Raw genomic sequence first — 27,160 nt, 5'->3', positions numbered from 1 at the left:
ATGTTTCGATTTTTATTCCACTCTATATTGAAGTTATTTTTTATTAAATTTCTTGAATACGCCAGTTGGTCCGCGGGCAATAAAATTTTTCAGTTGAGAAAAATTTAATAATGCATTTAAAGTTGTTCATTGATACTGAATATTCAACGTTCAATTTTTCTATATAAAAATCATGAATAAGAAACGAACGAGTATGATTTATTCAGAGAAAAAAAAAATCCAGAGCAGAATAAAAAACTTCATAAAAATTCATCTATCCCCAGTAAAAAAAACTGATAATCCAGATAACAACAATCGATGCTTGTCTCTAATTCAATTCGGTATATTTTCTGATCTGATTACCGCGGGGAAAATATTTCTGGCGATGGTAGAGCCGATAGGAAATTGCAGTGTCACAGGAATTCCGGTGAATTAGCCACTGACAGACGGATAAATATCAGGCACGTGTCATCAATGGACCAATAGACTGGTGATAGCCAGAAGAGTGACTATCCCCATAAATGTATCACTCCTAATGCTCCAGAGCTCGATCCCTCTGATAATTTTTCTCTTACTCACCCTATACGGGCACGTCTCGTGACGAATAATCGTTTATCTCAGGGAAGAATATGTCAGAGTCATACAGCAATGTGTACTCACCCTCCCGAAAAAAACTCATCTTCATCTTCGCGTTCTCATCCCCAATCGGATTTTCCTCTATCTATTTGCTCAGGTCCAGCAAGGCCATGACGAGAAGTGGATGAGGGAACGAAATTAACGTTGCGTAAAGATTGCCGAGGCGGGAAGAAGCCAAAGGGGAAAAAAATGAGGGGAAAGGAAGGACAAAGGTCATTCTTTCAGATCAACTTTGACCTTTTCCCTTTATTATCACCTCATCCGTCATTGCTTGAATAAATACGAAAAATTTATTGCGTAGAAGTGATTGAATTCGGAAAATTCATATAATATTTTGCGGAGCGAATTGCCTATCCAATAAATTTCATAAATTTCATAAATTTCTCATTTCATCATTTTTTTTTTCTGTCGATACATTATGGCGCCGTGTCGGAGGTTTTTTAATATGAGGTACTTCGCAGTAAATTGCCCCTAAACATGACTCTCCTAAATCATTGCTTTTACTGCATACGCTAATATCAATTTTTCATGTCGACTGCCATTAGTCTGAAAATTATTGATTGAATCCAAAAAAATGGGGTCATTTTTCCAGAATTGGGATGTACCTGAAAAAAAAAGAAAATATTTTTTCCTTTCATTAACTCTTTTTGAATTAATGACATGAAACTGATATTTCTGTATTTTCCCGATGTGATATTAACGCGATAACACGACTGAAATATTTCAAGAGTCTCATATTTAAAAACCGTTCATCAATCCTGTAAAAATATCTCACCAGTGGTTTCACTGCTAACCGTCAATTTAATTAGCGTTTCTCATTTCGCAAAAAGCTAAATGAATTCCCCACCATCTCCCTCCACTGACAATGCTTCCCCCCCCCCCCCCCCCCAAAAATTAATTAAACCATAACATATTACCCGGAAGTAAATACATTGGATAATCTCAGCCCGAGCGATGACAGCCTTATTCTTCCCGGGCTTATCCGAACATACACCAACAAATCTCTCATGCCGACCCCTTAATATAAAATATAACATTAAGCATATATATCCCCGTCATTCCCTCCCCCCCTCATTGCTGTCCAGGTCTGTTTATATATTGTCAAAGATAATTCTCCTTGAGAATAAAAGCGAGACACCATGACAATGGCAGTGAGAGTGTCACGTGTGACCGGGCAAAATTCACCCTGAAAAGATACTTGGGGATTTAGTTCGGTGTTTCAATTGAATAATGTCGAATATTTTTCGGTTAAGCTGGCAGGGCACGTCTGCCAGAATTTTGGCAGCTCCCCCTTCTATTCTCCAGCGCTTCATTGGGGTCAGAGGAGGACACATCGCAGGTTTATAATTGACACCCGGTCTGAGGGTTGCAATGTATACGTGCGGTGAAAGCGAAATGGGGGATACGAGGGAGAAATTGAGATTGACAGTTAATTTCGTACCTCGTCCCTCCCTCACCACCCACTGGCGTCTTTTGCCATTGCTCCAAAAGTCCCCCCCTCATCCCCTATCTGCTGTTAACCCAACGCACTATTGCGTACACATCTTCCCCTTCTCTTTACTCAAAATGCCAAATTTCCAGTGAATTCAACTTCCGCTTGGCCTCAACGCTGATGTCATGACAGACTCCAGTGCCATCACTGGCTGGAGATGCTTTTTTCGCTTTTGTCATGGTAATCAGGGATGAGGATATCGATTTGGCTCCTCTGGTGATGAGGGGAGGACGAGATTTTCGGGAGGAATTGCTGATTGAGTTTACGGATCTACCCTTTCTGCCAAAATTCACCCTTTTTTCATGTTTCTACAGCACTTGTGACAGGATTGACATTTTAAAAATACAACGTTTTTCCGCTTTGTCGTCGTTTAATGACGCATGAAGGTTCAAGGTGATGAGAACATTTTTCTGCGTTTTTACTATCAACTTTTCAAAAGAATTACAAAACTAGAGAAAACATGAAAATTATATCGCATCATCACGAAATTTCGTCAGCTATTATAAATAATGATAAAAAGGAAAAACGTTATAGTTTTTTTTACGTCAGTCCCATACACAATTGTTATTAAAATTATAAATCAAAAATTAAACTTGAATTATCAATCAGAAAATAATCTTTCGAGAGAATTGATATTTTTCAATCTGTTCATAGAGCCCTTCCTCCATTTCCGTCAAATGGAAATGGTGACATGTCTGGTGAATTGAACTTCCGCTCGAATTGCGCCAGCAATGTCGCAGAGAGGACAGTACAAGATCCGATTTTCCTCTTTATTTTCTAAAAATACTTGAGTAAAGAAGTCTTTGCCTTGGGTCTCGGGTATGATCGTAAAAGCGATTGATTCTGGGGATAAAAATCCGCGATTCGAATTTCGATGTGGCCTGAAAAACGAGATGAGTTTAATGCCGGGAGGGGGGCAGCGGGGGCGGTACAAGGGGGTGATAGGGGGGGTCTAAGTGGGCGGGGGGCAAAGGCCATGATATAAAGCCGCTTCTGTCAGGCAGAAAGGGCTATTCGATTTTTTTTTTCCTCCGCACAACCGTTTTTATCTGTCTCAGTGGAGAGGGATTATGGGGATTACGGTGTAAACCACTGGAATTGCTAGATCGATTTGTTCTGACAAGCTCAACAAATAGGCCGATTTATATGGCTCATTCGATTCTAAAAGTTTTCAGTTTTGGTTGATCGATCGGTTCAAGCCATGGATCCTCCAGTGATTAATGAATGGCGTAGACTTTGCATGACTGCAATTGAATAAATCCCTCGAGTAATTAAAACTGTCAAATTCTGAACTAATTACTTGAATATTTAGCAAAGGAAATCCCTCATTTGCTAACCGAATCAGTAATGGAATTGTAAAACAGGATGAGTCAATATGAGGTAATTGAGGAGAATATATTCCTGGAGTCTTTTATTATCTCCTGGACTGTAAAAATTCCATCTTTATGCTCCTCAAGGTGTCAAGGAATATATTCCCCCTCAATTACCCAAGGCATTAGCATATAACTGCAAAGTGTAAAGCATTCGGGGAATGTCTTTCCCTCGGAATTCTTTGGCACCCGGATATCAGGCAAGGCGAATCGATTTAGCTGCACATAACTGTGAAATCCATGTGACACCAGTGATAGCAGTGCCAAGGTCCTATCCTTTCACTCTCTGGTGGATTAATCGCGGCTTAAAGCCACCGCTGTCCTTTTCACCTACAGCCACTCTGCCATATAAAACACTCCCCCGATATCACACACTCCAGAATTCCTACTATTCAAATGCACAGATAGGCGGAATGAACAATTTTAATTAACATTGAAATGCTCGGCTCTAAATCACAATAAATATAGCATGTGTTACGTGTGCGTGCGGAAAAATCGTTCTTTACGCACTTGTAAAATAATATACTCTTTTCGAACACCCGCATTTAATGTTCCATTTTCGGAAGCTCTTAGTGTACGGAAAGTGGTTGTTTTACGGATGATGTATGTGAAATTTAGAAGTCGTGTGTAAAGTTGTCCTGCATTAAACTTACTCTTTGCTTTACGCACTCAAAATTCACTGTACATAAAAACAATCACTTTATTCTCATTGCCTTTATAAACAATAAACTCGACAGGTATCACAAAAAATAAGATGTTACGTCTGCGTGCGAAAAACGGTTCTTTACGCACTTGTACAAAAATCCACTATTATTTCACATATAAATATGTTTTTCTCAACTAAATATACCTATATATCTTTTTTAATTGAGAAAATGAGAAATTATGGTTTTCGAAAAACATTTTTATGTATGTATAATTATTATTTAATTCTTTCAAAAACCGTTTTCATACATCAGGCTATGGGTCGAAAAACGACGATACCTTTCTTAACATCTGGATTTTTTTAAAAAGGCAAAAGGGAATGGCTAAAATCCACATGACCCCTGAATAGACACGGAGGATATATCGATGCACTGCACTGAGACTCCACAAAGGAGGTGAAATTTCCATTTCCATTCGAGTCAAATGCGGAACCCACCGCCCACCAACTTCTGACACGAGTCAAATCCCTCTCTCCATTTTATTCTCCACCTTTTCTGTTGCTCACTGTCCCCTGACGCCTCTCGTACTCTTTATTCCCTCCAACCGATCGCTCGCAAATCGAAAGTTTCATTTAACGCCCCACCGCACGGCGTCAGAATCTTTTTTTTTCTTTCTCCTTCGACAAACTTTTGTTGAGATTTTTTCGATTTATTTTGCGGTGCGGTTTGTGTTGTGTACTTTTGCACGCGAATCCCTAAGGGTTTCATTATTGATATTGACAAATGTTCTGGGATATTTCTTGGATGGTGGCTGTTAAGAGAATTTTGTGAGGCAAAATATTCGATAGACCGTTTTCATGATTGTGATACATTATCCTTTTTGTTAAACGGACATTCAACAACAGATCCTAGAAAGAATAGAATATCTTTCTGCTCTTAAAATTATATTATCGCGAAATTAGGCGATTAACGAGTAACGAGCTTTTTTGCGCTGGTATTTTGTTGGAGGTTTGTTTTTTTACGAGCGACGAAAATTCATTAATTTTATTTTCACACTCGCGTCATTGCGATGACGAGGTTCATTCATTGCGTTATTTCATTCGCAACAATTAAACGTTTCAAATGAATTAATTAGAGAGGCGCAGAAAAGTAATTGATACATTTTTTTTCTCGCTCATTTTAGGGATCAATTCGGCGTTTTTTTAATTCATTAATTAAAGAATGTTTATAACGTATTGTCGTTAATTTCAATGGATAGTAGAAGATAATGGTTTCTAAAAGATGTTTGAGGAATTATCCATTGGCACAGTTTTCTATCAAAAAATCTTCAATTTATTAATAAATGTCAACTGATTAATTATCTCCTATTCAGTTTGACAGACGACTACCGAAAATAAATGAATCTCTTTGATTCAATGCATAAATTTCCATGTTGAAGATCGGGTGTGATCGAAAAGGGGAGAATTAGAATGGCGTCATGGGCTTTTTGAAGTCCATCTTGTATTGCCCTCCTGGGATTTGTGCGCGGAGAGAAATGCTAAGTAATCATTCAATAAAAATTACGAAGTGGAAAAAAACATCAGGACAATTCCTCTAATTAACTATTATTAATTATCACCATCCTAGCAAGAATTATATCGAGTCCTTATCTAAAATACAATTTTAAAAAATAACTACAAGATCGATTCGAATAATAAAATAAAAGGTAAAAATTCCAATATCGGTACTAGAATTCTTATCAGTTAGTTGGGAATTCTTAACTTTCCTTGAATTTTCTACTAAATTCCCAGGAATTTTCCTGGAAAGAACGCGAAATTCCATTCGAAAAATTCGGAATTAGAATTTCTTATATTTAGATTTGAATTTTTCCACCACCGGCACTCGAACTTTATAAATTTTTGCCCGTGTAGTAAGAGATATTGATTGCTGAACAGATATATAATTTTTAATGAACATTTCTCTTGATGGGGGTAATTTCGATGGAATATTCGTGGGGGTGTGAAGAGGTCGTCCTCGGGCAGTGGGACTCTCGTCACCTTTAAGCTCTCCGGCTCTTTCATCCGTCTCGTCCGGTCTTCCGACAAATTATTAACCTTCCGGCCTGGGACGGTGGCAAACGCGTCAACGCGGAAATTATTCACGCGCCACGGGACGCTTTAATGACGCGTCTCTGTACGCCTCCATTACACCAATGGATGGAGAAAATACCAGAGTACAGTGGGATGCCTATAATACGATATAGTCCTCGGGCTCGTTTCTCCAACCTCTCCTACTCTTCTTGTTCACTTGTAACTTGGAAAGTACCAGTTATCTCGCACAAGAGTAAGCCCCCTTTAATCGAGGAAACCGATTAGTCGAGTAAGTCAAGCGAAATTCAAACTGCTTCCGGTGAGCCTGCTCCAATGCATTTCACTCCCTTTGCCCTACCAATTTTAACACACATACCGAAAAATTCGAGATTGCCGTACATGTCGGATGAAACTAGTTCACGCGGGGAAAAATATCCCGATATAAAAAGGAGAAAGGGAATTGATCTCGAAGTATCTTAAAGTATCGCGAAATTCTCAGAATTTTAAAATTCAAAAATTTCAAAAATTCAAAAAAATTTGCGGAAATTTGGGAATGATTGCGGAGGCCAAGGGAGGTTGCAAATTATTGCACAAATTTTTCTGAGGGCGGGAGTCGGCGAAATTTTGAAAATTCAAAAAATGTTAAAAATTTGGAAAATCGTGAAAATTTGAAAATGGTCGCGGAAACTGATGGAGAAATTGAAAAAAGTGAGAATTTCTTTTGATTTTGTTTTTTTTTTAAAAAGATTTGATTTTTCGACAATTTTTGCTGTTTCATAGTTCGTCGCGACCCTCCAATATGTCAAACAATTGACTTTATCATTCAATCGATTAACCCGCTCGATCACAAACAAAAAGGAATGATGAAATGAAGCCAGTGATGAAAAATTTAAATAATTATTGCTTATTCAATCAAGCGGCCGGTTTAATTTCCCAAACGCTGTGTGGTGCGATAAATAAATAACCCGCAGTTGATCTCGTGAAAGAGAGAGACTCCGAGCCGAGAGTGAGAAAACCGGAAAACTTTTCGAAAAAATAAAAAAAAAGGAATTAAAAAAAAAGAGATTACCACGGCGCACGAGCACCGGGGGGAAAATCGAGTTTGTTTCGCGCTTGATTTGCCTTGCGCCACCTCGACACGACACAAAAGGCGAGATCGTTCTTTTCTCTCATCTTCTTTTACACTTGGATCTGCCTTTCCCCCCTTTTTTTTCACGGGAAACGTAGGTTTTCCTCGTTTTCTCTCTACCCCTTGGGGTGGAAAATTTATATAAGATAAGGGTGATTTAGTAACGGCCACTTTCATTAAGTAAAAACACATAAACTTTCATTTTTACGGTTTAGTCATATTTTTGCAAGTTAATTCGTTAGGAAAGTTGTTATTAACTCGAACATTTTTTTACAAGCGCGATGCTTTAATTTTCGCGGTACTTATGATACTCGTAAGGTTCATAATATCTCAACATATTTTTTTTTGTTCTTCAGAACATTTATTCTTTTTCATTTTTTATGAAAACATTTTTAATGATCGCGGACGTGCAATAACAATTTTTTTAGGGTGTTTAAAAAAGGGGTAACAAAGTTCTCATAATTTTTTCTCCGACGACCACTCGTTCTCAAGATAATTGTGTACCTGAAAAAATGTTGATCTGGCTTAATCAACTTGATAATGATTAAATTACCTCCGTTACGAGTAAGGTTGAGGGAAAATACCAAAGGCTTTTTCCCGTCATAATCTCCCTGAGCATTTCCTCTAAAGCTTCTTGCCCTGATATAACTCCATAGATCACTAGGATTATTAATTAAATTAGATTAAAATGACTCTTCTCATCTCGTTATATCAAACTTTCATAAGTAAATACCACAGAAGCGAAAGAATTATTGGAGTCAAATGTTATTAAATTGACATATTAACGAAAAATTAATTCGCTCAAAGAACCATCTGCTTTTTTTACAAACATAAATGGCAATACAATGAGCAATAAATAAATTCTTTACATGAGAGAAAAACTCACGAAATATGCCTCGAAATATGCCATAAGATTCCAATAATTCTGACGCAAAATTTTTATCCGTCATTCCGCGAACAAATTACGGAACGAACCTGAATTTTCACTAGAGTGGCACGTAATTTTTCTTCACCATCGAATAAAAATTTCAGGTAGTTTCCGTAACTTTTCTAAGCCAACACGTCAAAGCTGTCGCGTGATATTCCATAAATATTCCCTCCGCGAAACAACATTTATTCTTGCAAAAAAAAAAATAAAACGATAACGAGGAATGCCATGAGTATCCAATGAAAACGAGTTACCATTTCGTTTCACCCTCAATTTTAAAACGGAAGTCTGAATTACCGGTGGAAATCGAGTTCACCTAGTGCTCAATTTACGTCGCTTCCTATATGCCTTCTTACAGCCCCTGTATTGCTTTTGGCATACGCCAACTACTGACAACACTTGGGGATGCTGTAGGGCTAGCCGTTATACCCTTCGTGTCGTTGTCTGGAAAAACCATGTCCATGTACACCCTCTACACCACTTTCCCTCTTTCCCACTTCTCGTTTATTCCTCTTCAGTGCCATCCGAAAATTCGCCCCTCGGGCGTTGGCCTGTCGTCATTCCGCAATATCTCTCGTCTCCCAAAAATTCAACTCCCCCACAACGAAAATTTCAGCCATCATCCGTTTTACCTCCCCATCTACCCTTTGTGATCGATTTGGTTTTCTCTTTTCACGGGAAAGAACCGGCAAAATTAATTAACGAAATCTGATGGATTTTTCGTTATTGCGAAAAAAGAGAGATTATCAATTATTTGATTACCCACGTACTCACTCAATTATCGAGGAAAATGGTAAAGATTTTTTTGTCAAGATTTTTTTTTTCGTGCAATTTTTATATCAATGAAAAAGATTTTTTTTGATAAATCGACGGGACTCCACAATTTTTAATATTTTCTCCCTCCCCAAGTTTTCCTCTCCATCAATTGAAAAATTCCAAAACTACTTCAGGTTATAGAACCCCATTAATCATCCCTAATTTAACTTCCATATCGCCATCACTCCCACCCCCTTCTATCACAAAAGAATGACGCAAGACGAACGACTGTGAGAAAAAACCGATGGGGTGATGATGAACAAGTTCAATTTTCCCTTTGTAACCCCTCGAAAGGAAACCAAAAAATGTCGTCAACCTCACGGGTTTTCGTTGTCATGGGGACACCACGTGCGGGTTAGATATCGACTGAGTCCTCCGCGGGATATTCCAACTCCATCTGAAAAAGCGAATTCACAAGCAAGGGAAGACAGCATTTGTAGATGTGAGAATCGTCCAGAATGCGAAGTACTAAGATACCGAGGGACGCACAACGGAGAAGAGGAGTACAAGAAAGGGGTGGAAAACAGCCACTCCACAGTTGAATTATTTAAGTCATTCCCCAGTGCCTAAAACCAAGTGGTCCACCTCCGCACTTTCCACGAAAAAACACTAGAGCAACTGTCTTTCTCGGTTATACTTCCTGTCCCTCCCTACGTTGAAGGGAATTTAATTTCTCGGTGAAGCCGCAGAAGGGCTAGGAAATAGTCTTATATATGTCGGGGACCGGAATCCTCCCCTGGGAGTCAACCGTCGAATAAAGAAAATGTTTTAATTGTGGAAAAACACGAACTCCTCTTCTCCGTTTTACTCCACTTTATTGCTCTTTTCTCTCGGTTATACTTTTTTATCGCTTATTTCAGTCTTTTTAAAGGGGGAAACAACAGCACCTGAAGTTAATTGTGGATGTCATAATCTGTATTGAATGAGAAAACAATTTAATGGGAAAAGAAAATTATTTTTAGGGAATCAGAGATTTTTGGGAGACAGTTTTCAAGTTAATTGGTTAATTCCTGATTAGTGGGTGGGGGATTGAAGGGAAATGTCAATATTTTTTTTTTTTCGAACAGATTAGATATCAGACACTTTCATACTCTCACGTCTTAAATAAAACATTTTTAACGAGCATTTCAATTTTTTGTGCGAAGCACATTAATACGTACGGAGGGAGACAATTAATGAAAATTACAAGAACAAATGTATAAATTTCATGTTGGACCCTAATTTCTGAGTAAAGTACAATTTAATAACAAGTGTGAGTCGAAACTGAAATTGTACGAAGTACCGCAGTGAATTCAAGGTTTTTGCCCATAAAAATTAATCACCCGGTTGATTACTCTTTCTTGCGGGGACAATCCCGTTGTTTTTTCCCGAACTGAGAAATTTTACAGAATTCAATGAAGGAAAACTTACTAGATCGGTAAAAATCGTTGGAATTTCAAGAATACTTTATGCTGTAAGGATGGAATGACTCAAAGTGTCTGTACATTTTATTCTTCAAGAGAAACAAGATAAATAATTCACAGAGTCCACCAAAATTGTCTGTCACCATTCCGATAAAAATATTCGCGAAACGATTGCAAATTCTATATTGCGCATGATGTGAATTGTTCTGTAATTTTCATAAAAAATTATTCCCCATCGTAATGAAAGAATATGAGTGTCCGTACTTTTATTTAAATGAAATTATATTTTGGGTCAATCATTTCACGATGAAATGTCATCAACAAAGAAAAAAAATTGTATATTCATCGTTTCAATTACTCAGTACGTCCCCAATCCAGAGACAAGACAAACCCACTAGCTGACGTTGATTATGGATCTCATAATTTGTATTAAATGGGAAAACAATCCAGTGGGGGAAGGAGATTACTTTTGGGGAGCGCCTTGAGCCTGAAAGTAATTTTCAAAATGAATTGTTTAGTATATGATTACCTATCTGGGGGTGACTGCTAGAAAAAACAACAGGGGAAAAGATAGACTGAGACTTTTTCATGAAAAATTTCCTTTTCATCTCAGAAAGCGATTGAAAAAATGTTACGACACATCGGTCACACAAAAGTTTAATTAAAAACTTGTTCTTGTTCTTAAAATGACTTGTTGTCAGATACAAGAACAAGATTATCACACCAGCTGAAGCTGATTTTGGCTATAATAATTCGTATTAAACGATGGGGGGAGTTAATGGAGGGGAGGGGAAATTATTTTTAGGTAACCGTCTGGGGTATATGAAACAGTCACTTACAAGTTTTAATACAAGTGCAGACCCCATGGCGAACGGTTAATATAAATACAGAGAGTCACCTGGTGCATGAGTGGAGCATTACGACGGGTAAATAGCCAAAGCCTTTTACCGAAATTGCTCGATCGTATACAGGGAGCGGATGGGATGGGTCCGTCTCAAGGTGAATGGCTCAAGTACCTGGGAAAAGGGATATTTGCATTTGTAAACACTTGAGAAATCAACAAAGTGAGTTGCCTGTTACGAGAACTCTGTAAAAACAGCTTCAAAGATAAGGAGAAAGCTGAAAAAATTTTAAATCAGATGGGATGAAGTGATCAAATGAGTGCTAGCTCTGTTTGCACCTCGTTGATTCTGTCAAATCAATTGAGTCTCTTTGATAATTCAAGGAGGCCGATATCTTTTCTTTTTTCAAGTATTTCACAAATTTCTGGGACATGATTGAAAGAACTGACGGGATAAATGTACCGTTTTCAAGTTTTATTATTATTCAGTGCCTCACGAACTTGAGGAAAAATTCACAAGAATTATAGTTGATAATGATAATGAATAATTATATAATTGTAATGATAAGGTTTGATAACGAAAGCATGAAAAACCAGGAGATATCGGTAATAACTATTTACCATTTCATATCTCCGGGAATTGCGAATTACTCGAACGTTACACTTGAAATTTGAAGTTAAATTGTTGTGAAATTTATTAACAAAACGTAAGCGCTGTCTAGAAATGATCGGAGCCAACAGTAATTGTCACTAACCGAAAAGAAAAAAATATGACATGAAAACATTGATTAATCCAATTGTTCCATTGAGCGATTCAAGCGACACGGATTACAATCCCATTTGTCATCCATGACATTTAGTCACAAAAGCTTCAAAAGATTTTACCGACAACCATGGCAATTGAATTACTTTCGTAATTAAAAAACCAGAGACTTTTCATAGTGGTCGAAAAATTCCGATGCTTTTAAAGCACCACAACATACCCCAATGCACCAAGAAATCCCTAATTCTCTTTTTCATCTTCCCGGACTTTCAAAAAATATCGAGAACTCGTAAAACAAAAACGAGGTAAAACTCCGTAAGAAAACCTTCTATTTTTATTTTCCCCCGGAAACTTTTCCATGAAACTTTTCGATACTGCGTTTTTTTTTTCGGCAGTAAAGAAAAATAAAAGGGGAGTAAAACGGCTCGCCCCCGCCCTTTTCCCCATCACGTGGAAGACATAAAAGTTGACCGTTTTCCCCCAGTTGGGGATTTTTTTTTTCAACCCCCGCCCCGGTGAGTTAGTTTCACCTCGCCCTCGGTACTGGATGGTTTATTACCTGCTCGTCGATAAAGATCCTCCACGTATTTCCGTCTCGTCTCTACTTTAACCCCCTCACCCCTTTCTTCTCTCTGGCATCCGCATCACATCGCACTCGTACGACTGTTTATTACAAAAAATTTATCGCCCCGACTGCTGAAGCGAACTAATACACGCGACTTGTTTGACTTGAGCGATGGTAAACTGTTTTCCGTTTACGAGTTGCATCACTTTTCAAGAGTCTGTACGTGGTTTAGTACATAGACGATTGTCGTTGACGACCTTATACAGACAGATTTCGTAAATACGGTATGCAAAGCATATAAGGGGATGCTGGGGTAAATCGACGGAGTAAAAATTATTCTAGTCTTCATTTTTAACATTTCTTCTTCCGAATTAGAGAATTGTAATTGTAGAATTTTAAGGGTGCAATTTTTTATAATGACTCATACCACTCGATATGGATCGAACATGTGAATGAATATTTATTCAGTCAATAATTATTTAATCAGTCATGAAGTTTCTAGGGAGTGCCAATATTTTCCTGTGCAACACTACGGAACTTCGTGAGCCATTAAAAAATTATAAGACCCAAAAACGTTATGTCTCTTTACGTTAATTCGTTTGATCATTTACCAGAAGAATGAAAAATGTGGATTTTGGGTAGAAAGGTCATGCGTAATTGAAACGTTTCAATTTTTCCACTTGAAAGTCCAGATTTTTTTCGTCAGAATGATTATTTCGGTATTGATGAGGTTCATGAATCCTCAAGGGTAATGGGGTAGGTTTGAAGGTTGCTTCAAGTAGTAGATATTTCCGTAATATCAAGTTTCAATGATATCAAATTGTTGCTATTTATTTCAATTGCAAGCGCCCGGTGGAGTACAAAAATAATGATCCTAAAAATGTTTTTACCTCCGCCGCAATTGATGCAACAGTCAATGAAAATATTCACTCGCAGGAAAAATTGAAATTTCATAGGCAGTCGAGGAGTAATTTAAAAAAAAAATGCCATTGAATGAAGCTTAATGAAAAATGCAGTGCAAATTCATTGAAAATTCACACCGGAATGATATTTATTAATTTACTTCAATTTTTTAAATTCCCTCCATTTTCATTTAATTTTCCACTTTTATTGAACTACAATCCGATGGTGATCTGAAAATGATTGAATTTTCAATCATTTATCATTTTCAATCGTTAAATTCTAAAAAATGGAATGAAATTAATAAAAAATTTATCCGAAACGAATAAATTGACCCGTAAATTCTCCCAAAATATATACGCCATGGAAAATTTGATAAATACTCAACCGAACGCGATAAAATCGATACATCAAGTATTCCCACGTCAGATACAAAAGACTGTTATTCAAAACATGAAAACCGATTTGTTTGATCAACGTTGATCTCCCCCCTACGAATCGTCTCATATCAATCCATAAATGTTCACAGCAAACATTGGGTAACGTATACACGTCAAAGGTGTCAGCAAGACATCGTCAAGATGCTAACGTACGTGAAGCATGAAAAGAAGCCGATAAAAGAAAAAAAAAATTCAAAAAGAACTCGCGTCTCTTTGAACTCGATGTACATTGGTGTTGCATAGAAATCGCTACAACTGTGCAGTCGAGTGCAATTTAATGCATCTCAAGGGCTCGTTCAAGCACGTTTTTATAATTTCTTGGGGGGGGGGCTTTTAGATATGACGCTCTTTATGTGCAATCACCGTTGCATGTATCGTCATTATATACTACTATTTTTATGGCACGAGCCATAACCCTGAGAGTAGAGAAGATTTTTCAAATTAAACATAACAAATTAGCTGAATTCTTTCCCATACTGCGAAAATTTCTTAAAATAGGTTCAATAACAACAACAACAATAATAATAATAGTAATAATAATAATAAGTAAGAAAAAACTTAAAACCCCAAAAAATACGAGATAATATTAAATTACGATATTAATGAATCAATTAATGTGAGTGACGTGATATTAATCACCAAGAAGAAGACACACCGTAAAATCTTCATCCATTTTCAAAATCAAAATCTTCAGTAAAAAATGGCGTCTGGTTTCACTCCATTACCTCGACCATTAATTAGTATCAATGAAGATGTAGGGATGTTTTTAAGATGTCGAGATAAAACTGCAGCTTGAGCCACCCGGAAAATTCTAGACAAGTCCCAAAAAAAATATCTGATGTCCCCGGACCGATAGTTATTTTCAAAGAAGACCATCCCCGAGGACTCAGCCTTCCTGCGGTTCTAAAACATTCGAAACAATCGGTTTCAGATCATGGGAACGATAGCAGAGGTTAGAGGGCAAATACTTTTGGATACCTACGAACAACTGCGGGCGGTCTCGTTCCTTTAGTGATCACGTTCTATTCTGATAGTTTTCGGGTTTTGACGATGCGATATCTGATGTGAATGGTACACGGTGAATAACAATGGAGTAGTACTAACAACTCGTAAGTGACTGCTCAAACTTCTTGAGAGATCCTGAACTAGTTTTCGAAATCAAGACTGCCGGGTCTCAATGCGATGTTATACCAAGTATATTCATAGAAAATTCGGAAAACCATTCGATAAAAGGTCAAGGGATCATTCGTTCTGAAAAATTGCGTTGAAGTTGTACCGGTGAAAATTCGAGAGAATTTAAGACTTGATCTTCGAAGACTAGCTTTGTAGAGAATATGGACCGATGTCTCTTTCAGGAAAAAATTCATGGAACGGAATTTTGATCGGAGATAACGCCGATCTTTTATCGAATATCAAATATAACATGTTGGGAGAAATCGATATGGTGAGATATTCGAAAATGAATCAATCTTTCAATCTCTATTTTTCGAATGGATCTGATAAGAATCAGTTTCTCATTTAATCTCAAGTCTACTCAGCCGACATCAAGAGTAATGATTATATTTTATTGTCTGAACCATTTTATTATTACAATATTACATATATTATTATTGTGTACTAAGTATAAATAATAATGAAATGATTCAAATATTAAAATCGATTATTTTTAATCATTACAATAATGGATCGGTTTGATTTTGTTTTCCGAATGTTTTATAACGAATAATTATTATTCGGATCAATTCACCAAATAAATTTTACTATGAATTCTTCAAAATGAAAATTAGTCCCGATCTTGTGTCTCATTTTTCCATCGAATCACCTAAAATTTTGAGATTAATTAAGAATTAATTAATTGAAAGGTGTCTAGTGTTCATTAACGAATAAATCATGAAAGCATCATCTATTTAACCTCCGAAAAAAATTCACTCACCAATTACCCATGCACTTGTGCACGAGTTTACTCTAACATTGTGCAACACAACCTTGAAGTCCATTTGAGAATAACGCGTGAGTCATCTCCATTCATGGAAAAAGTTGGCAATTACCATACGGCAATCTTCCATTCTGTCGAGACATACAACTCTTTCCCCTCACAATTTCCGCCAACTTCCAGAAAACTCTACACTTGAGATTTAAATCAATTTTCCTGGCAAACTCGCCAGTTACGTCTTTACAATCACATTAAAGCTCTAGAGAAAGACTGACACAAGTTTTGAGGTGACTTCCGGTCGTCTATATTTGCTAGTAGATCATTACAGGCAATATAACCCCTGGGAAAGTAACATTCGTTGAATCGATATTACACAGTTATTTCGTTACGTACGTGGGTGGTAGAAATACGAGAGGAAAGAGTAGACGTGGCTGAGTTCAATTCACTTTAATTGCTCTCCATACTTTATGGTATATTCTCTTGTGCAGGAAAGTTTTGTCTCGTGTTTGTTTCATCGAATATTTTTTTATAGATACATCAACATGGACATGGTTTTATGACTCCCAAAAATCCACTCCGTGCTATTGTACTCGTTGTGACTGAGGGCGATTCTTTTTTTTTTTCTGTCACGATTTTCCATTAAAAAGGGAGAAATGACCCCTCAATTTCGTATTTTTCATATTTATGCCCCATTGAAGTTGAAAGTATTTGGACGATGAGTTAGGGAATGGTCTTATGCTTCAGGCGGTTGCATTAAATGATCCAGTTACATTGAGTTGCTATCAAGAAAGCAGATCCCGAAGTAAATGAACTCAAGTGGAATTACTGGGAATTGATTCGTCGGAGTCGTGTTGCTATCGTGTGATTCAGAGAAGTGTTTGGATTTTTTAATTTCCGCTTGAAATCAGGGGTCGATGACATCTTCAGTAGAATTTGTTCTGCGGCTATTGAATTTCATTGTGGATAATCTGGAAATGGAATGGAAAAGTTGTTACCGAACGTGAGAAAACCTTTCATGAAATTCCAGTCAGAAAGTCTTGTAAATTTTCAATTATGTGGGTGAGAATTGAGTTTCTCATTTATTTTCGAAATTCCAGAGAATTCGGTTTTTCATATTCAATAATAATTGATTTTTTCCACGCAACCTTGAATTTTAAATAAATAATTCATTATATTTTCCGCATTTCCATAGTTTCTCGACTTTCAAATCGATAACTTTAATCACACAATAACTTCCACCAAAACTCAATAAATTTTTCAAAATTCTTCATTACCGAATCATTTAATTTCCCGGTTAATCCGGTAATTCTCAATTAAAAAATAATCCTATGGATTATCCGACAATGGGAGTAAAAGGGTATTACGTTTATAATTATCGTAAATTATTGCTCCAATAATGAAAACCCAAGTTTTACGATTATGCAATCGTAATTTCTAGTTTACATTCAACGATGAAATAGATTTCGTAAAGCGCAGACATCCGCATGTCATTTGAAATAAATCGATTTATCCATGGAAATCCCGCGTGGAAGTGAAATGAGTCAAGGGATCTCGCGACAATCACGTATTTCCATCGAATCATGTCGCTCCAATAGACAACTGGCGAATATTCCTCGCTGTTTATTTGTCCGAGTCATCCCCAAGCTCACCACAATCTGTCGGCTATCCCTTTGCTTCTCTTCTGTATTTCGAGGAGAGCTCTCCCCATCTGGAGTGTCTGATGCCAGCTTTCCGTACTTAACGAACGCCCTTTGGCGAGATAACCGCACCTCCACCGACCATTTAATTAGCCCAGCTTAGCCCATTCTCTTCGCCACTATTCTCTTCCACACACAAGATACCAGATAAATCCGGGACTCCCCCTTCTCACGATCTATTTGAATTCCGTAAATAACCTTTCGATCTTAATGTTATTAAATTAGTTCTAGCTTACGGAAAAATTCGGGGGATTATTCGTTGGTACCATTTATTTTATTACATCGATATCCATACTATATATATATATATATATATATCTACCCTACTCTATATCGATATCTATTAATCAGTTTTTATTGAAGCTTTTCCGGATAACCCCAAGTCAATTCCCATGCCATCAGCATTTTTAATTAGAGCATTTGTTGTTTGGTTTTAATTAAAAACGGATAATGGATTTTTAATTTCTTCGAAATTAAATAAAATTGGGGTTTTCCAGGTAATTAGTATTTATTTCGTAATGACAGGTGGAATTTTTGTGCTGGTTGTGAAAATTCAAGGAAATCATTGAGTTTGGATTGAATTACATTTAACAACCCTCACTCGATTTTTTATTTATCCCGAAAATTCGGAGAAATTATTGCTCGAATTTACGATTTTCCATTGCTCTATATGACGATGAATCCTGCAATCTAGAAAGTAAATCTTTCGACAATTCTATTCCCGTAAAGCAAAACCCAATTTTATTTTATTCGCCAGCCCGATCTATTATCTTCCATGAATCCACCAAGGGATTGGCACAGCATGACGCGGATTCTTTTTCCTCATTACCGAATTTTCTTTTTTTTTGAGTTACTGATCTGCTTTACCTCATTATTCCCTGGAATTTCCGCCCTCATCGTGAGAGCTCATCGTCGGATTATCGAGGGCTGGACTGATTTCACCCCCGGGGACAGAAAAAAATAATCCAAAAAGGTGGGGAGGAGGAACAAGTTTTGATGAGAGTTCATTCCAGCCCCTCGGTCTTTTTTTTTTAAAGAACATTTGTCGAACATGTAGCCCTCAGCCTTCTGCATAACCCTCTTTGTCGAATCTTGTCTCAGTACAATGAATTCTACTCGGTGTGAATCGATTTGTTCAGTCCTCAGGGAATTCTCAAGACATCTATTTTCTTCTACTCTTGGAACAACGAAAATCGTTAATTGCGAGTTACGAATGGAATTACAGTGCTAGTTTGGGGAAAGACCCCACGGGGTTTTGAATCGAATTGGGAAACTTCCAAAATGACTTCCTAGTAATGTAGTGAAGATTGGATTATGTGGAATGGAGTGCAACGAGGAGATCCTGTAATAACTTTATTCATTCATTTCGTGGTTCGTTGGTGATGATTTCGTTGGGACCTCGCTAATTTCCACATGAGCAATGACTTCAATATCGAAAACAATAAAGACCAATGGATTACAATCACGAGAATAACGAAGATAAAGAAAGTCTTTAATAATCTTTGATCTTAAATCCATCGAGTGAGTTTGAAAGTTGAACCATTTGAAGACTCTTCGATGCGTTAAAATCGGGTTAACTTTGACAGCTTCAGACTTCAATTCGTTCACGTCTTCTTCAAACGGTTTCTATACTCAGATCCAGATAATCCAATAGAAATAAATCAGACCATTATCTTTGATCACTAATTGTAATGATGGATTGGTTGCAGTAATCAATTCTACATTTTTTCCAAGACGAACATTGCTGCGTGGGGTTATCTCCACTAAAGTCATTCTCAGTTAACAACTTTATGATCCTGAACGAATAATTCGCTGCGATTCCAAAAAGACTATGAGAATATCACTCGAAGCATTTTACGATAAGAAACCAGTTTTAATATGTATAGCCGGATCCACTCCGAATGGCCTTCTCATTGAGCCGGATCTTTATGAATTCATCATTCGCGATTTCATACTGAAATGCTAAAAAGGATTGCCCCATATCCCTCTCGATAACCCCTCCCCCTATCCTCGCTATTTCTCACCCCATCGAAATGAAGAGAACTGTCGAGACCCCAAGTCTTTCAATTTCAAGGTTCTATTCAATCCTAAAAATTGATTGAACCCGCGAAAACCCCATAACCACCCAAGTCTTAACAAGTTCCTTAATCAAACCACGTTCCATACCCCAAACCCTCATCATCTTCTCACTTAATCCATCGAATCCACCTCCCTAATCACAAAACTTTTGCCTCTAAAATTCCCAAAGCCCCACGACTCTCCACACGCACACATCCCTCTGCACTTCAGCCAATTCGATATTGGAATTCGATCAAATCCTCTATCACCCTTATCCCAATGTTTTTTTTTCTTCACCCCTCCTCTCTTTAGCCACCCACCCACCTCTTTTCCACCTCCCTCCCACAACCCCCCGTGGCAGATCGAATTCTTCCGGCTCAAATGACATGTCGTCGAGTTTACTAGCCCTCTGTGCCACCTCCTACAATCCTCCCTTCTCCCATTTATAAACAACCCCCTCCGGTGCTGCAACTTGAGTACCAGCGAAAAGCACATGGGGAGAACTTTACGCAAATGCGTATGTGTAGTGCTGTATCTTCACCCCCGTATAACCACCCCCAGACGATATTGCCTCGGTATATAGTCACGTTTGTTCGTAAATTCAGGTGCGTCCAGGGGGCGTTTGTACTCAGGGTGAATTTATACTGCGACGATAACACGTGCATTCTATGGTACGTCGCTATTCGTCGAAAAAACTATTACCGAAACAATATATGAGGCAAGGAAAGCTGGGGCTGGATGGAGATATAACTGTTAGTGTGGGAAATTGGGATTTTATCATTTCGAAGCGAGAGATAATGGGAGAAAATCAAATATGATTTTGAAGAATTATAATTGAAATTTTAAGTTTAAGTTTTTTGGATTTTTTATTATGACAAAGTAATGCGAAATTTCTGGAGAATTCTTTATTGACGAATTAGTTCGTTTCTTGAATGATATGTTAATTCTCAAGTTTTAGGTTCAATGATATTTAAAATCCCTGGGGCGTTTTTTCAATATATTAGAAATTTTATTGTATTTGATGCGGAATTTTTACGGTTATCATGACTATTTGGTCTTTCATTGCGAAATTAATTATCATTCAATATAAAATCAATTAGTCTTCTTAAATCGTTAAGATGAATAAAGAATTTGTGGCTGCCAACTCCCATTAACTCAAATGTCTCATTAATTGTGAAATTGAAGGAAAGATTCGATTAAAATTACCGGAAATGTTATTTTTATTTCGAAATTCCCAATTTTATGAAACTTCAGAAGAGACAATCAGATGAATTGATCAATACTGATTCATTTATTACCGGAAGTTCAAGAAATCCCCGTATATATAGTCTAATATTAAATTATTCAGAAAGCCAGCTCATTTTGATACTGAATATTCATATTCAATAGGCCATCCAAGTAAGTTATGAAACTTTTCTCTTACTCCCACATGAAACTACTTTAATTCATCTAAATTCTGCACAAAACCTGGAACTCCATCATTCCTCATAATTTCAAACCGAATCAGCGAAGATTCATTCCAAAAATTCCACCAAATTTTCCATAAAAATAAACTATCCAACCCGTAATAAAATCTGGAGCTTACTGCTTTCCTCGCCTCAAATGCTTTGAAACCCGAAAATAATTAAATAAATCCAGAAATGAAAGGAAAAAAGTGTCATCTCTTCCGAGGGCAAAAAGCAATAAAAGCAGCGAAAAATAATCTTTCTTCAAAGGCAGTGAAAATACCTCATAAGACAAATGTTATCACCCGTAAGATTTAAGGGGCACCCTAATTGCCTCGGTAGGTGTGTACGTCCTAATTTAGTTGTGCCAGGGGATGGGTAAAAACGTGGATCAACGCCTTCCCCAAGAAGAAAAGAAGATAGGGCAGACGAGAATATGGAGTAGGAATCCCTCAGAGGCGTCGTCATGACACATGAGCCTTTTGGTGTAAAGATTTTCTCATTGCGAGGGGACGAATATCTTCTTAATACTGAAAGCACGAAGAAGCCTTGGTAATTGGCACTGAGGTGGGGTAGGGTTCATTGCCGTGTGGCTTCAGCATTAGGGTGAGGTTGGGATGGACGATGGCGAACCTTAACGGCCTCTCTTCACTTTTACCCCTCCAACCTCTTCCTACTTCCTACCCTTAAAGCACATCCAAGTCTCAGGGACACATCTTATTTACGTTAGTTAGGGTTTGTTGGCGCAACCACCCTTGGGGCCATTCCCTTTCCGCATCACGTTCTGTCCCTATCTTTGTGGGTTACGGTGGTACATCTAGAACTTCAAAACTATTCCCAATGATTCTGGATAAATAGATTACAAGCAAAATGAAATATTAGGGAGAGAAAATGGTGGCATAAAAAAGTTGCAGTCTTTCAACCCCTCTGATGGTTCTTGGCTCTTGGTAAATATGCTTTTTACCACCTCTTTGACCTTTTTCGGGATGACACTCGGTTTTTGGTACTTTACAAAGGGAGGGATTACGCCATCTTGCCGTTGATTGAAGTTCAATATTTGATGTCATGGTATAGTTTCTGAGTTGTTCGTCATCTTGTTCAGAATGTGGTCGGTCGTAAGTTGGGCTAACTTTGATAACTCCAAGTTTATGTTGTATAGTTTAGGTGGAATTGATTACGCATCATTTCAGGGGAGTCGATGATTGGTATCACAAGTTATGTTTCTGGGGGTTTGTCAGGTTTGTCGGCTCCAGTTGACAATCGATTCTGATCCGCTCATTTTTCTCGGGTTGAAGTTTATTGAAGGTTTTTGCAATAAAGGAGATAGCAACTCTCGATGCAAAATTTTTCTCTTGATTTTATCAGATCTCCTTGATTTATCGATCATGGAATTAGCTCAGACTTCATGAAATTTTGAAGGCTAAATGAATTTATCAGATTGTGAAATTGTTTCGATCACGCATCGAATATTATTATAATCATCGGTAGAAACAATTTTTAATGAATTTGCTATTCAATTTGAATTTTCAACAATTTCTTCGGTGCCACGTGGACTTGTAAATTGATAATTACCAGAAAACTAAAGAAATTAACTAAATCATGAATAAATAATCCTGCAACAATTTCATATCAATCACTATGCCATTGTTAAAGCTTTCAGTGCTTTGCACCTGAAATTTTAATTTTTCAATTGTAACAAAATAACTTGTCGTCAATTGAAAATTCGAATTCTCCGAGAGCATCTTCCAAGCATCCCCATGTTACTTATCACTTCCCCCACACGAAACTTACGATAACTCGAATAACTCTCAATGCCAAAACGTTAGAAATCCTAAACGAGACTACCCCATTTGCCAGTGCGGTCCACCGCACAAATTAACTTCGACTGACTCAGGTGCAATTAGCAAAGTTGCTGAGTCTGTGGGCTTTGCATGTTGCTTCAACCGTATGCTGTATCCACGTCCCTAAAAAGGAACTACTGTCGGTTAGCATCATGATTCTCAGTTACCCCAAAGTACTTCCGATATATCTGGATTAATTAACAGATCCAAGTTTTTGTGGACTGCGAGAGCAACAGATGATGCTGCTCTGTCGTAATTTGTTGGTTGGAAGATTCCCACGGAAGAGGATCAAGTTGTCCCACGTTTTGGCTTGGCTTTATGATTAGTGTAGATGGTTCCGCGTTTAGACCCTATAATTTCAACACAAAAGAATGTTTTCATTACGTTCTTTGGTTCAATTGAGACAATTTTTCAATTTGAATCATTTGTGGTATTAATTCCTAACAATTGAACAGATTTTGCATCATTAAATAATTAATCATGATTGATTTGCTAGATCGAGGGGTCTGTTGGGCCTTATACCGGTTAACTATCAAAAAATATTTCATTATTGATTAGATTGACGTGAAAAATCACCGTTTTCTCATTTTCTCATTATTTCCAAAAATCCATAAAACTTTAGAATAAACCTAAAAATTATTGTGCACTCGTGAAACTTTGTTTGTCATGAAATAATTATAAATGTTTATTTTCTCGGGTTAATCACACCAATTTATCAGATAATTTATAAAAATCGGCAATTTCGGCTAACGGGTAGCAGGGGGCAGGGGGCAGGGGGCAATATTTTTAACAACCTTCAAACAAAATTGATAACAATTTTGTTCTATCATTTTTATAATTCAGTTGCGTCAATTACGCACTTTGCAATGACAAAATTAATCGACTTAATTGCTATTTCCTGTTGACTCTCGTCACCCATTCTATCTCTCCATTTGCTGACGTTGACAGGCCCCTGCACTCTCCCCCACGCAGTTTACCCGCAATGTTTGGTCTAGTCCTATCTCACTGTAGTTTCCACGTCATGTCATGACGGTTGATCTCGAGAATGACCAGACCCTCCGGCTCCTTCTGCTTTTCAATCCTGTGTTTCGTTGTCTATAGAGAGCAGACCAATACTCTGACAGAGAGACATAGCACGTAGCTAATTAATTAATTAATAATACGAGCATAGAGGAAGTTTTGAGCAATTTGTGCAATTTTCATTGGATGAATGTCTTTACTGATGGTGAATTTTTTTTTTACTCTCATTGCAGCTCACACCAGTGGACAGTTTTTGGAGATTTTACCATCTGGAGATTCCCAGTCAAGACCAACTGGAAGTAGGCTTATGCTAACGTGTAAACCGACTGGCGCTGATCCGAATATTGTTACTAATCTTCAATGGTTGGATCCATTTAATAGAGCTATCGAGTCTCGAAGGTAAAAATTTGAGAATTTTAATACGAAAATCGGAGAGATTATTTCAGTTAAACAAATATTGAAACTATTTGCAACAGAGAGGAATGTAAAAATGGCCATTCTTCAATTTTCAATACATTAATGGATATTGATGATTTATTGAGAGAACAATTTTTTTTGTTTCGGTTCTATGAAATCTGTTCAGTCGATTTTCGATTTTTAGAGAAGGACCATTTTTTATTGTTTCTCATTGAATTAACTATCAATTTTGTTTAATGGACAACTAGATGAAGTTTCACATTATATCATAAATTATAGAAACATTATATCACAGACATCAAAAAACATAACACACAGTTTCAATATTTCGTTCTGCTATTTTTTTCACATGAGCACAGGACGACGAGTGAAAATCCAATCAATTACACTCTGTTATACTCAACAAGATATTCACAACAGCACAAATTCCCAGCACATGATTGTTAACGTATTTTTTCTCCACTTTCTTGTTTTTTGCACACAGTCTCAGTGTCGTGGCGATCGAGAGGCGAGTATGAAAAAAGAGAACAATGAGCAAACCGAATAGAGACTAACATCGATCGATATATCGTAGTGTTTTTTCCTCTTCTTTTTTTAACGCGATTTTCTGGTGAGTGGTAAACTAATGGATCTGTATCGTTAAAAATATTTTTGTAAAATATCTCTCACGTAAGATATTTGTCAAAAATACACAGTCCTAGACAGCGAGGACAGATTCATTGATTTATTATCGCCACATAAACTCTCATAGATATTTCTGTCGCCCGATGTATTTGCATCTCAGTCTTGAAAAATCTGGAAAATATGTCGCTATTTTATTTTATTCTAACAGAATGAAGTGGTGAAATAGGCAAGGGGAAGGGTTTCGTCCATGCGATTTGAAAATAAAAATGTGAAAGATCCTTTTTCGTAATGTCTGCACAAAATTTTTTTGCTCCAGTAGAAAGTTTCGACAGAAATATGAAAAAAAATTACTCAACATTTAAATAACCAAATTATTATATATACAGAGAACTTCATAATTATTTTCGTAAGAAAGATTTTTGAAGGCGAATGACATTTGTTGTAAGCCATAAACTCCTGGGCATACCTCCTTTCACCACTTCGCTACTGATTTTATTGCTTAGATTATAATTTGCTTGTCGACTCCGCTGCTAAACACAATCTTCAATTCCACTTATTTTAATTTATTCACTTTAATAGAGAAGTTATAAAATGGAATGATTCAGATTCTGAAATTACTGAGATATCTGAAAACTTCGAAATTTCATCGTTTCCCTAATTTTATGGCTTAACTACTGAATTTTTGTCTCCAATCATCATTTTTTATTTTTTTCAGCTTTTAAAATTAAGTTACGTAATTTTGAGTGGTAGTTTAGTCTATTCTCTTCTTCATATTCACTCATATTCACTCATATTCCCTCATATGCACTCATATTCTCCCCTGAAACATAATAATTCACCGAAAAAACTTCACCACAAAATCCACACGTTCACGCACTCACATTGGGATACAGTTCGTTCCCGAGAAGTAAATTAAAAAAAAAAATATCCGAAAAGACAAAAGCATTTTCTCTCTTTCGCCGCATAAATTAGCGATTCCTTTCACGTTTTCAGCGGCGTCATTTCACCAGTGAGTACTCACGTAAAAAAAAAAGAGAAAGGGACGATTCGAGTTCTAACTATTTTCTCATTCACACCCAACCCATCAAATATCCAATTGCCATTCTAGACAAGTGCGAACAAAAGACGTCTGCAAATGTTTCTTCAATCTCTTCTTTTTTTTTGGGCGAAAGAAAAATTCCCATTCATGTCTCATCGAATCGTCTCGAGAACTTTATCTGAAATCAAATCACGCCTCATCATTCTCTCATGGGATTGTCTCTGCATTCACGTTCTGTCATCGTTCGTCTCATTATCTTTTCTTCTTATTTGTAGTGAACGAAATGATGACATTAAATCACTAATCATGTGTTTTGTCGGTGTCGCGGATTAATTAAGGGATGAATTGGTAAAAGGCAACGAAACGCCAAACGATTTTTCAAGTCGATTCTGACTATTGATCAGTTTTTAACGAAAATCTCAAAATCTAAGACAGACAGTGAAATTTTTCTTATGACCTTTTTTAGAAATCTAATTAATATCTACAAAAAAGCTCTTTATAAAAATTTTGTTTTTATCTCTAATTTCCGAGATATTCCTGAATAACTTCCTGACGAGGCGCGTTGACTCATAAATCTGTGAAATAAATAAAACAAGTCAAAACTGATTTTGAAAGCGATTTTCGCCAAAGAAATTTGTAGGAACTTTGTCCATTGAAAGTATTCCATTTGCAAAGTAATGGCTGAATTTTTGCAAACTTTTTCTACCAATTCTCCCAAAATTGATCTACTGAAATGCATTAATTAAACCGTGAGGCTTGTTAGTATTAATGTTATAAACTGCAATATTTCTAACAGCACGTTCCAATCAAAATCTGGTTCATCCACACCCGGTTTGTACACCGAGCTGCATCCGGACGCGAGTTTGTCACTCGTGTTCAATCCACTGAGGGAAGAACAGGCTGGAACGTATACCTGTTCGGCGAATTACGCTAATGAACCGTTCAATAAATCGGTTCAAGTTGTTGCTATTGGTACGTATGATTACAATGTAATTACTGCTAGAAAATAAATCCCATCCGCCTACCAATAATAAAAAAAAATAATCACCCAACGGGAGCGGAAAAACGAAAGAAAAGAGGGAACAAATTTAACGAGTAAAAAATCCCCCGC

At 37.0% G+C, this 27,160-nt stretch overlaps 1 protein-coding gene across 3 annotated transcripts in view; it reads left to right on the top strand.

Moving 5' to 3' along the window:
• The window catches only part of Fas2 (fasciclin 2), a 77,434-nt gene that overhangs the window by 35,951 nt on the left and 14,323 nt on the right, over window positions 1-27,160 (top strand). For all 3 annotated transcript variants that reach the window (XM_011308600.1, XM_011308599.1, XM_011308601.1), the window contains exons 2-3: window positions 24,203-24,368; window positions 26,846-27,021. In XM_011308600.1, the coding sequence (XP_011306902.1) occupies window positions 24,203-24,368; window positions 26,846-27,021 (342 nt within the window). The remainder of the gene's footprint in view (window positions 1-24,202; window positions 24,369-26,845; window positions 27,022-27,160) is intronic.

The sequence above is a fragment of the Fopius arisanus genome, unplaced genomic scaffold (assembly GCF_000806365.1).
Source record: "Fopius arisanus strain USDA-PBARC FA_bdor unplaced genomic scaffold, ASM80636v1 scaffold00061, whole genome shotgun sequence".
Lineage (NCBI taxonomy): Eukaryota > Metazoa > Arthropoda > Insecta > Hymenoptera > Braconidae > Fopius > Fopius arisanus.
This window is presented reverse-complemented; position numbering and strand designations above follow the sequence as displayed.